This window comes from Lepisosteus oculatus, chromosome 2 (assembly GCF_040954835.1).
Source record: "Lepisosteus oculatus isolate fLepOcu1 chromosome 2, fLepOcu1.hap2, whole genome shotgun sequence".
In the NCBI taxonomy this organism is placed as follows: domain Eukaryota; kingdom Metazoa; phylum Chordata; class Actinopteri; order Semionotiformes; family Lepisosteidae; genus Lepisosteus; species Lepisosteus oculatus.
This window is the reverse complement of record NC_090697.1, coordinates 64832198-64847136: the sequence shown is the minus strand read 5'-3', so window position 1 is coordinate 64847136 and position 14939 is coordinate 64832198. Positions and strand designations below refer to the sequence as shown.

At 35.4% G+C, this 14939-nt stretch overlaps 1 protein-coding gene and 1 long non-coding RNA gene across 2 annotated transcripts; both read left to right on the top strand.

Moving 5' to 3' along the window:
- The first annotated feature begins 1143 nt into the window (after positions 1-1143).
- Positions 1144-7397, top strand: LOC138225559 (uncharacterized). The gene is made up of 8 exons (XM_069185975.1): positions 1144-1229; positions 1348-1377; positions 2037-2351; positions 3324-3629; positions 5042-5074; positions 5617-5643; positions 6083-6115; positions 7282-7397. Exons 1-8 carry the CDS (start codon positions 1178-1180, stop codon positions 7395-7397), a joined length of 912 nt encoding a protein of 303 aa, XP_069042076.1. The 5' UTR covers positions 1144-1177.
- A 1402-nt stretch (positions 7398-8799) lies between these two features.
- LOC138224200 (uncharacterized) lies at positions 8800-9603 on the top strand. The gene is made up of 3 exons (XR_011182553.1): positions 8800-8872; positions 8959-8996; positions 9235-9603. It is a non-coding gene; the product is annotated as an uncharacterized lncRNA (long non-coding RNA).
- The last annotated feature ends 5336 nt before the right edge of the window (positions 9604-14939 follow it).

Below are 14939 nucleotides of genomic sequence, written 5' to 3'. Positions count from 1 at the left end.
TACAGGGCATCACTGTCAGCAAGTGGCGACTAAAGAGGATTCTCAGGTTCAATGGGCTCTACCGACAGCGATATGCTAACATACTGTAGAAGAATCGATTGGCTTTATTGTTGACCAACTGCGAAGGAAAGAGTTAAAAAACATAGTAGAAGAATTTCACTCACTATGAAAAGCTTTTAAGTTTTAACTTCTGTTTTTTACTCATTTAGAAGACAAAAACATGTTCACATGGTGCTCCTTTAGTAAACCTCAAACATTACACTATAATTAAATGTCAATTTATATGACATTTATATCCCCTTTACAGTAGCTTTTTACAGCAAAAGTGTTTTTTATCCATTGGTGGGTTTAGGAAAGCTATGAATGATGTAGGACCTTAACACTCCTACATCAGGATTGAGCAAAATAACAAATCAAGTTAAAAAAGTTTGAAAACTAAAATGAAACTGCAACTGAAAAATAACATGAAAATGAAATGAAAATGTAGTTAAAATATGCAAAATGTTATTTTTATATGTATTATATTATCATTTACTCTCCCATCTCAACATAACGTCCTTTGCTTGCCTCAGATCTATTGGCAAGGAGTGTTTATTTCTGCAGCACACAATAGGTTAGTGGGATTTTAAAAATAAGCAATACCTTTAAATTCATTTTAATCAACAATATTATAAGTCATTGTAAAGAATAGGGCAAAAGAAGGTAAAGACAAGCTATGCAAAATGCAAGAAGGTAGAGTAGGTTAAGGTGTTAAATAAATATATAGAGATCCAGGACTAAAGAAAAAAAAGAACATAAAACATAACCAATTTAAATTTTCCTTTTCCTTCCACTAGTAACAGTGATGGTGAAAATAAACTATTTTTACTAGGAATAAAATATTCCTAAAATGAAAGATTTGAAAAGCACAGATTACAGTATATTTAGTGTTGGTGGTTTATGTTTCTATTTTATATATAAGTATTTATTAGAAATACTGTATATTGTACAATCTAGATCATCAAGCACTGACATATTTTTAAGGTTGTGTTCCGTAGCTTAACTTGTGTTCATTTCTGGTCATCAGATGAACTAAGACATATTAAGCACCACAGCTATGCTTTTCTGTGTGAGCTCATTTTCAAGTTTCCTGTGTGTGTTAGATGTGCAGTTCAACTTGTAAATCACATATTGTCTGATGTGGGACTGCTGCTGGACCATGAAACTCTTCATATTATTTCTTACACTGAGTAAGTAATTTACAAATATGAACTACTCGCTGTTGCTAACCTGATATTTAAAAAAGATCACATTTTTAGATTGTTATGTTTCGATAAATATTATTATTTATTGTTGTTTCTCATACAGTGGGCTTTCAAGTGTGTCCAGGTTGGTCAGGTATGTTGCTAATTTTCAAGCACAATCAGAAATATCTGATCCAGATCTCTTGTAATTCATTGGCAAAAATTCTTAATGTATAAAAGGAATATTTTCTCACTGCATTTAAAAGCTTTTAAATTCTCTCCAGAATCTTTTTAAAGTAACCTTTCTATGGTAACTTTCATAAGTTTCATAAGTAAGAAATGTACAGTAGTTAGAAACATGATAATTTGGAAACTGAATTCACATCAAGCACAGACTATCACTTTGTCAGTAAGCTAAAACAAATTAAATACATGTATTGTATATCTGAATTATCTACATTATACATACTGTATGTACATTATGTATATATGTCCTTCAAATAATCTACACTTAATTTATACTTCTTAAATTCATGACAGGATCATGCCTTTTTTAAAGGATCAATTTATTTAATCAACAATTAATGACAACATTAAAGAATGCCTTATTTATATTATTGCAGACAATAAACGACAAAGACTTTTAAAGACATATAAGCTCACCCATCTTTAACTACTTTATGATATGTTTTGTATTCTTCGATACCTTTTAATACAATGGGATTTTGAGCACCATTCATGCAATTTACCAAAATTGAATACGTTTGATTAAAATACATTTTAATTGATTCAATTGCTGAACATTTTTTGTAGTAACAGACCTACTTCTACAACCTCTTATTGAGCTGGACCAAGAGCAGATTGATATAGAAGACTATGCCAGAGCTCGCTGTGAATCTGACAGTGGAAGACAATGTCATTTCTACATTGATAAGAGTCAAAACCCTTTCAGATCAACACCGCACAGTTTTGGTGTCTGTCAGCTCACTGTGTATGTCAGTGAGCTGCTAGAAAACAAAACTCGTCAGGATAAAATGGAGATCTTTCTAAGCTGCACTGTTGAAACTCTAATTGGGAACCAAGCAGTTCTCTCAAAGCGAAGTGGGATGAAAAAACTAGAAGTGTTTGGTGAGTCCTTTTTCTGTTTTTAATAGTGATTCAAAATAATTTTGACTAAATAGCACAGGAATGATATCTCAGTCACCTTTGTGTGGTTATAAAGATGTCCTAGTATAAAACGTTGGTCAGATGAATATCAGTGATGGCCCCAAACTGATAAAAATACTAGTGATAGCATTTCCAACTTGTAAAGATACCGTACATTTGTCTTCCCCTACAAGAAGCTGCTGAATCAGAGTCAATATGTGGTGAGACAACAGCATCTTTTCTCTGTCATTTATCTTTGTTATTGTAAATCACATTGTAATGTATTTTTAATGTGTCTTGCACACATTACAATAGTATTTATAAGTTTACATCTACTTTCTGCCTAATGATGCATTTTCTTATCATTATTTGAAATAAAAATATAATATATACAATATATACAGTATATTTTTGTACACATCCAAACATTGAAGCAGCATGGTGGTGCAGTGGTTAGCATTTCTGCCTTGCAGTTCTGAGCCCAGGGCTCATTCCTGACTTTGGGTGCTACCTGTGTGCACTTTGTATGTTCTCCCCATGTTTGCTTGGGTTTTCTCTGGGTGCTTTGGTTTCTTCTTACAACCCAAAACCATACTGGTAAGTTAATTGGCTTCTGATGGGAGTGTGTTTGTGCCTGTATATGCCCGTTGATGTACTGGTGTCCTCTTCAGGGTCTACTCTTTTTTGCGCCCGTTGTTTACCGGGTTAGGCTCCTCTATGACCCTGAGTTGGAAGAAATGGTTAGAAAATGGCTGGATGGATATCCAGCTTTTGACTTATCTCACTGTAGTAGTGAAGGATTCAGGAACAGGCATTTTATTGTGTTTGCATTCATCTCTTTCCACAAAAGTTATGGACAGCATGATAGTAATTTAAGGTATCTCTTCTCTTATCTACTTTGAATCGTGTTTCTGCATGTAAGGGAGAAACATGTTTTTGTTTTTAATCCTATAGATAGTCTTCGTATTGTTGTGGACACAGAACATATCAGAAAAGAGAAAATCGTTACAATTCGCTGTGAAACTCGGAGAGGAACACGATGCCATTTTTACACTGATGAGAGCAGAGCTCCTTTCAGAACAGTGCCCTTCAGGGAAGAGTTTAAAGTCTGTCTCCTCACGGTGACTGGATGGGAGCTGCTGGGACAGAGGAGTAAGGGGACTGGGACCGACGTCTTCCTGAGCTGTGCTGCTGAACTGACCACAGAGGGGAGAACAGTTTTTTCACTGAGCAGCAGATCCATCAGGATCCAGGTGGAAAGTAAGAACCATTTTATTTTCAATTCTTTAAAAGAATCAAAGTCATGCAGAAAGTTTTTTAAAATCATGATACTTATTAATTTTGTTTCCTGAAGAGAGCAAGAAAAACTAATTGTGTCTTATACTGTATGATCTATTAAATTTATATTATTATATTCATATTCACTGTAAATTCATACATGCATTATACAGCGAATTTACAGGAGTAAATTCACATGTAGACAAGTGCATGCAGGTTTGAAAAAAATACAAAACATAACACACAAAATGGGAAATGTTTCCAGGGCAACGAATTGGGACTTGTTTAAAGGTTTCTGCAGTCATTTATGTCTTCTACCTACTGGTAGCTTGAAGCCAGTACTGTGGCTTCTTTGAAGAAGCAGGTGGTGAGAGTCTCTTATAAATTAAAGACAACTTTAAAGTTAGTTAAATGGATTGAATGGTTTATTATTTCTTGACTATCCTTTATCTCTATTTCTTTAGTTTAGATAGGAATAGTGTGGCAGTATAAAACACATCTCATTCCTCATAAAAGAAGTTTATTTCAGAGTTCTAGCTTATTTACCTGTATTTCATCAAAGTTAACAAGGTGAAAATGTAAAAACAAAAAACAGATCCTGTCTCCCTCTGGAGGTCTATTGTTACTTTAGGTGTATTCACCCTGCCTAAGATGGGCTAGCCCTGTGCTCCCCATACAACAAAACACAAAATCACTATGTGAATTGTTTAGTAAGTTCAAACTGAGCTTTCTTGCTCTCTGTGTCCTTTCCACTCTCCCCCTTTACAATACTTGTTGATGATTGAGGAGAATGAGTCCACAAATAATTGTGACTAACAGTGCCCCTGCTACCAATCATGAACACAATGTGATTTTTATATTGTAATAAAACAGATTTTACTGTTAATCACTTACTGATATCACTCCTATTCCAGGTTCTACAGAAATAGAAGGCTTCAATCCTGGATTTAGTAAATTTCAATTCAGGTTTAAAAAGAGTAAAATGTTTCTGACTTCTACTTATTTTATTCTGATCTAAATATATAAAACCCAACTTGTACTGTACATATTCGTCATCCCCACTGCACTGTAAACTCCTAGTCTGTTTTACATAGAACCTTTAGCACTCTGCTCAGATTATAGAATTCATATTGAAATCATGCTTGTTTCTTCAATACTTCTAGTTTAATAATGCAAGACAATATGCCAATTTTTTTATGAAGTCTCACAAGAGTTTTGTAATATTTTTTGGGCAACAAAATGCTGGTAGTTTTTCAAATGCAACTCGTGATTCAGAAAGATTTGCTATGGAGTAACTTTTGGCATTGGGGCTTGTGATAGGGTTCTGCTCTGGAATTAAATCGCAATATACTGTACCGTAAATGAATTACACATGTCCTTTTCGTTTGTTCAAGATTACACAGAAGCAAATTCCACACTTGGATCTGGTAAGTATAATTCTGGGGTCAGGTCAAAGACAATGACACATGACACCTGTTTATGGGTCCTTTCTTATGTGGTTTACTCACTTGCTTACTGTAGTGTTAAATAAACTTGAGTGAATTCATCATTGAAATTTAGCCACCCAGTTACAGTAGTTTCTGACATCTTTATCCACCCTTGCAATTTCATCCTAGAAAATAATTACTGAAGCTCTTGCTTGGGAAAAATGTATGCCTAAATGTTTTGTTACAGTCATCTAAAAATTACAGTACATACAGTATGCATTATTAGGGATTATATACTGTAACTATTTCTTGTGTTCCTGACAATTTCTTGTGCATAGCAACTTGCCGTTTTTAATGCTTCTTAGTCTGAGTAAAAAATGACCAAAAATTACATTTACTGTAGCGATCTTTAATTCACAATTACAAATTATTTAATATACTGCAGAATCATTACAAACATGATTACAAAATGTTTATATTGTAATAAAACAGATTTTACTGTTCATCACTTATTGATATCACTCTTATTCCTGGTCCTACAGAAATAGAAGGCTTCAGTCCTGGATTTAGTAAGTTTCAATTCAGGTTTAAAGAGAGTTAAATGTTTGTGACGTCTACTTATTTTATTCTGATCTAAATACATAAAACCCAACTTGTACTGTATATATTCATCATCCCCACTGCATTTTAAACTCCTAGTCTGTTTTACATAGAACCTTTAGCACTCTGCTCAGATTATAGAATTCATATTGAAATCATGCTTGTTTCTTCAATACTTCTAGTTTAATAATGCAAGACAATATGCCAATTTTTTTTATGAAGTCTCACAAGAATTTTGTAATATTTTTAGGTAACAAAATGCTGGTAGTTTTTCAAATGCAACTTGTGATTCAGAAAGATTTGCTATGGAGTAGCTTTTGGTATTGGGGCTTGTGCTAGGGTTGTGTTCTGGAATTAAATGGCAATATACCATTAATGAATTACAGATGTCCTTTTCGTTTGTTCAAGATTACACAGAAGCAAATTCCACACTTGGTTATGGTAAGTATGATTCCAGGATCAGGTCAAAGACAATGAAACATGACACCTGTTTATGGGGCCTTTCTTATGTGGTTTACTCACCTGCCTGCTGTAGTGTTAAATTAGCTTGAGTGAATTCATCATTGAAATTTAGCCACCGAGTTACAGTAGTTTCTGACATCTTAACCACCCTTGAAATTTCATCCCAGAAAAGAATTACTGAAGCTCTTGCTTGGGAAAAATGTATGCCTAAATGTTTTGTTACAGTCATCTTAAAATTACAGTACATACGCATGATTAGTGATTATACAGTATACTGTAGGTGAACTATTTATTGTGTTCCTGACTATTTTTTGTGCGTATACTTGCTGTTTTTAATGCTTCTTAGTCTGAGTAAAAAATGACCAAACATTACATTTACTGTAGCAATCTTTAATTCACAATTAAAAATTCTTTAATATACTGCAGAATCATTACAAACATGATTACAAAATTCAAAATAACCTTCTGTATACGAGTACAAGCAGCCAATATGAAGTGCTGTATTAGGTATTATATCACATTTACCAATCTGACCTAACTGATTCTTTGTCAAGTATTCCTTGTCATTAACATCATACGTCTCTCTCTACACATTCTTAAGGCTAACAAGCTACTGTACATTCTGTACTATAAAATACAGATATACAAGGGTTAACTGCATGTTTGGGCAGCATGGTGGTTAGCATTGTTCACTTGCAGAGCTGTGACTCTGAGGTGCGATCTGCAAGGGTCTTATACTGTAAGTTTTCCCCATCTTTTCTTGGGTTCCCTATGGGTGCTCCAGTTTCCTCCCAAAGCCCACATACTGGATGGCTTCTGAAAAATGTGGCCCTGGTGTGAGAATGTGCGTTTGTGTCTGTGTGTGCCCTGTGATGCCGTCCTGACCAGGCCATATCCTGCCTTGCGTCTGTTGCTTTCAAGAATAGGCTCCAGCTCCCCCATGCTCATCCCTGTATTGGATAAAATGGTTAGAAATGGATGGATGGAGCTTTATGTTAAAATGTTTAACACGGAGTGAAAAGAGCTGAGCCATGATAATCTGAGATTAATGCATAACAGTACAGAGATAACTTTAAAGTCTCACAATAATTTTGTAATACACATTTTTAGTCAAATGTTCTTGATCCTTTGTCTCCTTTTTTTAGAACATGATCATCACTTTTTCATCTTGGTAGCTGCTGGTGCCAGTGGACTTCTCTTTCTTGTGGTAGCAGTAGTCCTGATCTCCCTGTACTTCAAAAACAGTGCGTTTGTACTCTAATTGTTACAAAATCAATAACCCAGGTTCTTCTACACTTGGGATGGGATATTCCTACAGTAATAGAAAGTTGGAAAACGTGCTGTAGTTTCAAGACGTTTCATTAGTAAACTGTATTTTTCTCATTGTAAATAAATGATGTACTGTATTTCCTAGCTTTCACTGAATCTAGTAGCTTTATTCTTCTGAACCACTGGGGGGTCAGGTACTCCATCATGCATGCCTGTTCCTCTTATAGCGACTCAAGGCTCTCGTGAGATAAAGCTACTTTAGTTTTTCAATTACCAAACCTCACAAGACATAAAAATAATCAGAGAATGTGAAAGAGAGTTTCTCCCGTTTAAATAATAAAATGTATCTGACTCTTTTTTATTTACATTGGTATGTAAGTTAATATGTCAATGTTCTTAAGGTTATTGTGCAGCATGTCATGCTGTTTTGCACTAATTGTTTCAAATACATCAATATAAGCTGCTCACTCGGTTTAAGCTACAGATGTCCAATCCTGGAAGTGAAGAGATGATGTTTCTGTAGGTTTTCATTCCAGTTCAGTGCTGAATGAACTAAATCTGCTTAGGTTTACTGTAACAACTTCTCCTAGTTCCTCAAGTGCTGGAGTTTTAAGGAGACCTGGGAAACTGGTCAATAGACCAATGGAACCAGACAATGGAACAATGGCTGCAGAAATGGGTGACACAAAAGTCAGCAACTGACCAGTACATTGTATTTTATATGGACAGGCAATGCTAATTAGGGGGTATAGTACTTACTGAAAGACAAAGGAATTTTAAAATGTTAGTAATAAAATAATGAAAAATATATATTCATTATAAGATTTTATTGTTTGACAGCTAGCATGCATTTTAATATCTAAACACAGAAATATGCCATCATTTTCAAAATGGTTCTTGAGTACAGTCTTTACAACTATTGAGAAACTAAAAGAAATTGACATCATTCTAGAGATGCCATTTGGCATGCCAGGGTTTGGATATGGCCGTATCAGGCCTCCAAGAAACTGGAGATTGTAGCCATTTTTAAAAATATAAAAATGCGTTTCATATCCAGATGTTTTTAATGAAAAATTAAGATGCCTTTTCTTATCTCTCTTTAGGAAGGAAGAAACAGGAAGGAGAAAGGTGAGCATTTTATTCTCTATTCTGCCTTTTCCTTTTTGAAGTTCAATATGTGGACTGGCTTATCATGATAAAGTCTTGGAACTCTGGTCATCAGAATAATAAATTAATATGTTTGCCAAATGAATTATTAGAACAGCCTTTTTCAGTTAGCTATGGCTAGATTCTTAGGCTTGTTGCTGCTTGATCACTTTGATTCTTTGGAATGATTAGAAGGTTAATGGATTTAAAAAAAATACAAACAGGTAAAGTAGGTTTGACTTGAGATGGAAATTAAATGAATATTTATATCTGTCTTTGCCCTAAGGGAAATTGAACAAGAGGGAGACAATACTCTTGTTTGTAAGTATGAATAAAGACTATCTTTTGAGATGTAATTAATTAGATCTTTCTCAAAGTCTCAGATAGTTATTTTCTTTTTTCAACAGATGCTACAATCAATAAAGTGAAAAAACAGACTACAATGGTAAATACACTGCAATGCACAAAGAATGTATATTAGATGCACAATTTATTTGGCTGAAATATCATAATATTACATAAAGGAGAAGTCAAAATGGATGGACAATACAGAAGTGTACAATTATTGTAAATGGTACTAAGATATACTAAGGACCCAATGCTTTTTCAGACAAGTGTATCAACATTGTGTGAAAAAATGTGGTACTTTGAATTTGAAATGTTGTCTCTGTTCATCTTCACAGCAGTTGCAGAAAAGGGAAGCAGGCATGTGCTATTCTACTGTGAATGCTAACTGTAGTTGAGCTAAATCTAAAGTCAGAGCACGCTACCTTGAAGATGCACTAAGAGAGAACAAAGCTGAGGAAACATCAGAGTAGGGATTCCTGATCTCAGTAAAGACTGATAATAAATATTGATTGACTGGAGCAATTTCTTTATGTGTTTATGATTTACTGATGAATGGCTCTGCCTTTGATTATTTTTTAACAACATGAACCGGTTTCATCTTTTTTGCCCAGGAAATTCTTTAAAGTTGTATTAAGGACAGTTATAAAGCGGGGATTTTGCCGTTACAATATACTGTACTGTAAATTTATCTAATTTTTTGCTTATTCATTTGTTTGTATCTTATTTAATTTGAATTACTTTCTATTAAATCATTTCCATAATTATATAAAATGCCAACTTCTTATTTGCTTAAAATTCTGACTTAAAAATAAATTGTTGTAACCTACAGTAGATACAGTATATGACTTTGTCCTGTGATGAAATGGCATACTATCAATGGTGTATCCTGCCATTTGCTCACTGCTTTCAGGGATTAACCCTGGCTCCCCTGTGATCCTGAATTGGATGAAATGGTTAGAAAATGGATAAATGGATAAGACATCTTTCAAACACAAAACCCCAGACAGGCTAATTAATAAAAATGCATTTACAGTATTTGTACACCCCCTATCATCCTCAAGCATCCTACCAAGCATCACATAGCGTGTGTTTCCTTTATTTTCCTGCATAGCTTGGTAATAAAGTGTTAACCAGGCAACAGAATTAAACAGGACAAATATTATAATAAATTGCATGACACATGATACTTCACATCTACAGTGTGACACAGTGGGGAAAATTGAGTTTTGTTGTTGTGATACCGCTGGTCACCACTATACTGTAGGCTCTTTGTATTTCTGACAGTCATGTGGGAATGCACTCTCCTATTAATAATAATAATAATAATTAATAATAATTGCTTACACTTATATAGTGCTTTTCTGGACACTCCACTCAAAGCGCTTTACAGGTAAGGGGGACTGCCCTCCACCACCACCAATGTGCAGCATCCACCTGGATATGCGACGGCAGCCATATTGCGCCAGAATGCTCATCACACACCAGCTATCTGTGGGGAGGAGAGCAGAGTAATGTAGCCAGTTCATACAGGAGGATTATTAGGAGGCCAGGACGCCGGGGTTACACCCCTACTCTTTTCGAGAAACGCCCTGGGATTTTTTATGACCACAGAGAGTCAGGACCTCGGTTTTACGTCTCATCCAAAGGACAGCGCCTGTTTACAGTATAGTGTCCCTGTCACTATACTGGGGCATTAGGACCCACATGGACCGCAGGGTACTGGTACTGACCAGGCTCACACCTGCTTACCTTCAGTGGGTTGCCAGTTGTGAGTTGCAGGGTGATAAGGCTGCTGCACCATGGGGGGGGGGTCTTTAATTGAGTGCCCTATATCAAATGCTCATGCTGCTGGTGTGGTAGTTCGTTGCAGAACCTTGCCAAACATACAGTTTAGGTGCTGAAACACTCTTATCAAAGAGAGTATTTTTTCTCCTCTTTCATCAAGCTGATCGCTCACCCCTCAAACAATCCTAGAACAGTTTCCACATCTTATCAAATATATATTTGAATATCCCACAATATATAATTTTTAAATACAAAATTACACCAAATTTCTTTGTTTTGTATGTTGCATGTTTCCTTTTCAGAGAGAGACAAGCAAGACGGAGAATAATGAGTCATCACAGATTTTTACGTGTGCTGACTAACAGCAAGACAAAGCACTCTAGACATGTTGCAGAAGTTTACAGGAACATTTATTCTGTTCCAATTGTCCTGAATACATTCATTGTGTACTGTATATCATCTACAAATCTTAACATCTCCTGGGGTGGGATCCTGTAAAATGGAAACAAAATTTTCAAGAGTTTAACTGTGTGAATCTTGCTGTGAAGTATAGACAATCATTCATTTTATGTCACATATAATCTTTAAATAATCTATGTTGTAAATATTAAAAGTTATAGTTTTAGATTATTTTTGCTACAGTTTATTTCAAATGCATATCTTGTGGTTTCATAGACAAAGTAAACATTTTGATTTATTCAATCATATAGTTATTAATGTAGATCTGAGAAATAATCAGGATCTCTGGGCCCATTCACAGGATTGCTTTTATTCACTTTGACTTGCTTCTTATGGAGAGCAATGTGAACAAGTGAAGTTTAAAAAGGAAATGAACCTGTCTACACTGCATGATCATGACAAGAAGTATCAAACATTTCAACTCAAATAGATTGAGAAGAGTGAAAAATAGATAATACATTTTTAATCAGTACTTCAAAGCTATAATTGTAACAAAACATTAGCAGCCTGTGTAGCAAAAGAACCAACAAATATCCAGTAGATGGTTAAAGTGCTGACTGCTAGGTGAGATCTTGTGATAAAAAAATACTAGTTACTAACAGCAGCTAAATGGGCCCAATGGCCTTTTTCTTTGCATCCATGTTTGTATACATCTCATGTTCTTGTAACAGGTAAATAAAATAAATATAAATATAATATATTTGCTCACCTGGATGCTACAGTTCCAACATGGAATGTTCAGGGGTATTTGCAGTTTCTGGGTGTTACATCTCTACTTATCTTTTCTCAGCATTACTAATAGATAATCATTATGAAGTCTGTTCATTCACTTACTTTTTATTAACATTAACATATGTTGAATGTGTAGCGGTGAGGCTTATTAATAAGGCAGAATTAAGTGTATCTGAGCTTCCCAAATGAGGCCCCATTTCTCTGTTCATCTCTGTGGTGCAGCCACAGAGAAACCATTCATGCAAGATGTTTTCTTTTGATAAGGACAGCTCCCAAAGGGGGATGCACTTAGCTAAGCCTGGCTATCATGATCAATGGTCATCCATTGGCGCCTATCTGTCTAGGGAGTGCCAGTTGGACATCTGGACTGCATTACTAAGTGTCAGGACTAAGTGACTCATATCTCACCTTGATCAACCAATCAGGGACTGGTAGGGCCGAGTAACCCACGTGGGACTCTGATGCCCATGGAACATTCAGCCAATCAATGAGCTGAAGTTCCTCCAGGTAAAAACAGGCAACACAGAGAGCCTGTGAGATTCAGATTCAGATTCAGATTCAACAAGATTCAGTAAGATTCTGGAGAGGATTCTGTGGACTGTTCTAAAGGGAATTCAAAGGAGAATTCCAGGGCAGGACGGCCCAGGAGTAGAAGGCTCCCAAGGGCAGGACATTCTCGCAGCGCGCCTCCTGACCATCCTGAGACTCAGCCCGGACAACCACGGAACGGCCAGTGTGTCCGAGTGCCAGAACTTTCCTTTGTTCTAAGAGTCTAGAGTGGAGGTTGCCAGAGAGTAACCAGCAGCAGGCCTCGTGAACAGGTCGGAACTGTGGACAGCTGAATCACTATTCAGAACTAGCTCTTCATCAGGAACGAACCGGTCCTCTTCCTGACTTGCTGGGACCAAAAGTCATCTTTTCTCCTGTGCACAAACTTTGCTAGTTAAAGCCAACAGTGAACATCAGCAGCGCACCGTCGCAAGCCGCACAGCACAGCCTGGCACCGAGCCGGAGAGCGCGGATTGGACAGCAACAGCCTGCAACTGTTTCTTTGTGCCCGCAGGAGATCTGAATCCCCAGAGATTGGATGAGTATTAAACTTCAATGCATTACAGCTCGAGAATTCAATTGTTATCCCAACCAGTTGATATCAATTTAATTCCTAAGAGTTATGTACTTGTTTGAGTATCTAATGTAGAAGTTGTAACCAAGTTCACTTTACGAAACGGTCTAAATGAATGATATACTGAACGTATGTCCTCTTGATATGTGTAACTCTTTGTAACTGACCGAATATACCTTTTGTATTCTGATAACCCTCTCGATAAGATCTGTTAGTTTTACATGCATATTCTATGTATTAATAAATGTATCCTCGTGTATTAGTACCTGTGTGTGCGCGTTGTTTGAGTTATGTCGCATGGTTGGATTCTAAAGCCATCAAAAGAATCAACTTTGTGATTTACTGCTACAATTAATAATTGTCTCAGTAAATGCCCAAACCCTACAGAACTGGTGCCTTCAGAGAGCCACTATGATTACATATTTGGCGTCCCTGAACCGGTTTTCCCTACAAATGTATAAGAATCACAGTTACTAAACAAATCTGACATCCCTCTACAGTATGTGTTATCTACTGCAAAACCTACGTAGAAGACGTCACCCACAAGTAAAAGTGTTTGATTGAGAAGAAAAAAGCTTGTATGACATTTATATCCCTTTTAAATCTGACTTTTTGTAACTGTGTAACTATTTCTCCAGCAGGGTATGAATTCTGTAGGGCCTAGATCAGGATTGAGCAGAATAAAACTAAAAAATAACTTTAAGATAAAACCAAAATAGAATAACAATATGAAAAAATAAATGTTTTAATTGGATTATGGATATTTACACTAAATCACCCAGTTCAACATGACTTCCTGAATGTCTCACGTGTCTCTTTGCAAGGCCTCCTTCTGCAATTTTGTTGCCGAGGCAACAATGCACAGCATTCTTCAAACAAAGTTTTGTGATGTCTAGGATATGGACTGTCAGAAATAATAATTCTTGGCAATGACAAAAACATCCAGTAAAACAGCTATCTCTCTTATTTCTATACTGTAGTTCAACATGTTACACACTGTCTGAATCCAGAATATTACAGTACCAATACAAGCAGAACAAAAACATATGTCTTATACACATTTTATTACTATCATTCTTAGAAATGTTGTTTCTTTTTAAACATACAGTATTCTAACATCTAGAGTATGTTAAATTATCATTAGCATTATTATTGTTTTCAGAAAGTTAAAGCTGTGATTAAAGTGTCACCAGGACATTTATGTGAAAATATACAGTATTTTACTGCAGTATGTAGTAATGATCAACAATGTGGTTAAATAAGGGTCCCCTATGAGTCTTATGAAAGATAATTTAGTATTACTGAAAACCTGCATAGATGTGTACTAAATAAATATAATGTATGGAATATAGAATCATTAAGTTAATGCTTCTTTTAAACAAGGTGATTCAAAAACCTTAAATGAGAAAACCTACAAACACAATTTATAGATTTGAATTATTAAAATAAGTTATCATTTGATCACTTAAACAGTAATATAAAATCTGTTTTCTAAAAGGGTTCTTCAAAAAATGTCCAAATGTCTAATATCAATAACTTACTTAAGCAAAATCATAATTCATAATACTGTAAATGTCTAGCGGCTACATCATACTAATGATTAATAGATACAAATGGATTAATGTAAATACTCTAAAATAATAGATACATTAAATTTTAGATGATTTTATCTGGAACTAAATTAAAAGTTATGTCTAATCTATTTTACAATTAAATAATTACAAATGTGTGTAATATGCATGAGAAAATTATTTGAAATTCACAACAATAAAATATAGTCCCAATTATCTCTTAGATAATTTTGAGTCTTAACTAAACTCATCCTTTCAAGAAATCTGCATACCACTTTCATCACAGATGGAATCATGACTGATGCCTCTCACATTTGACATTGATGGGACCATTGTTACGGCTGTCCAAAGGCCATGCCGTGGAATGGCC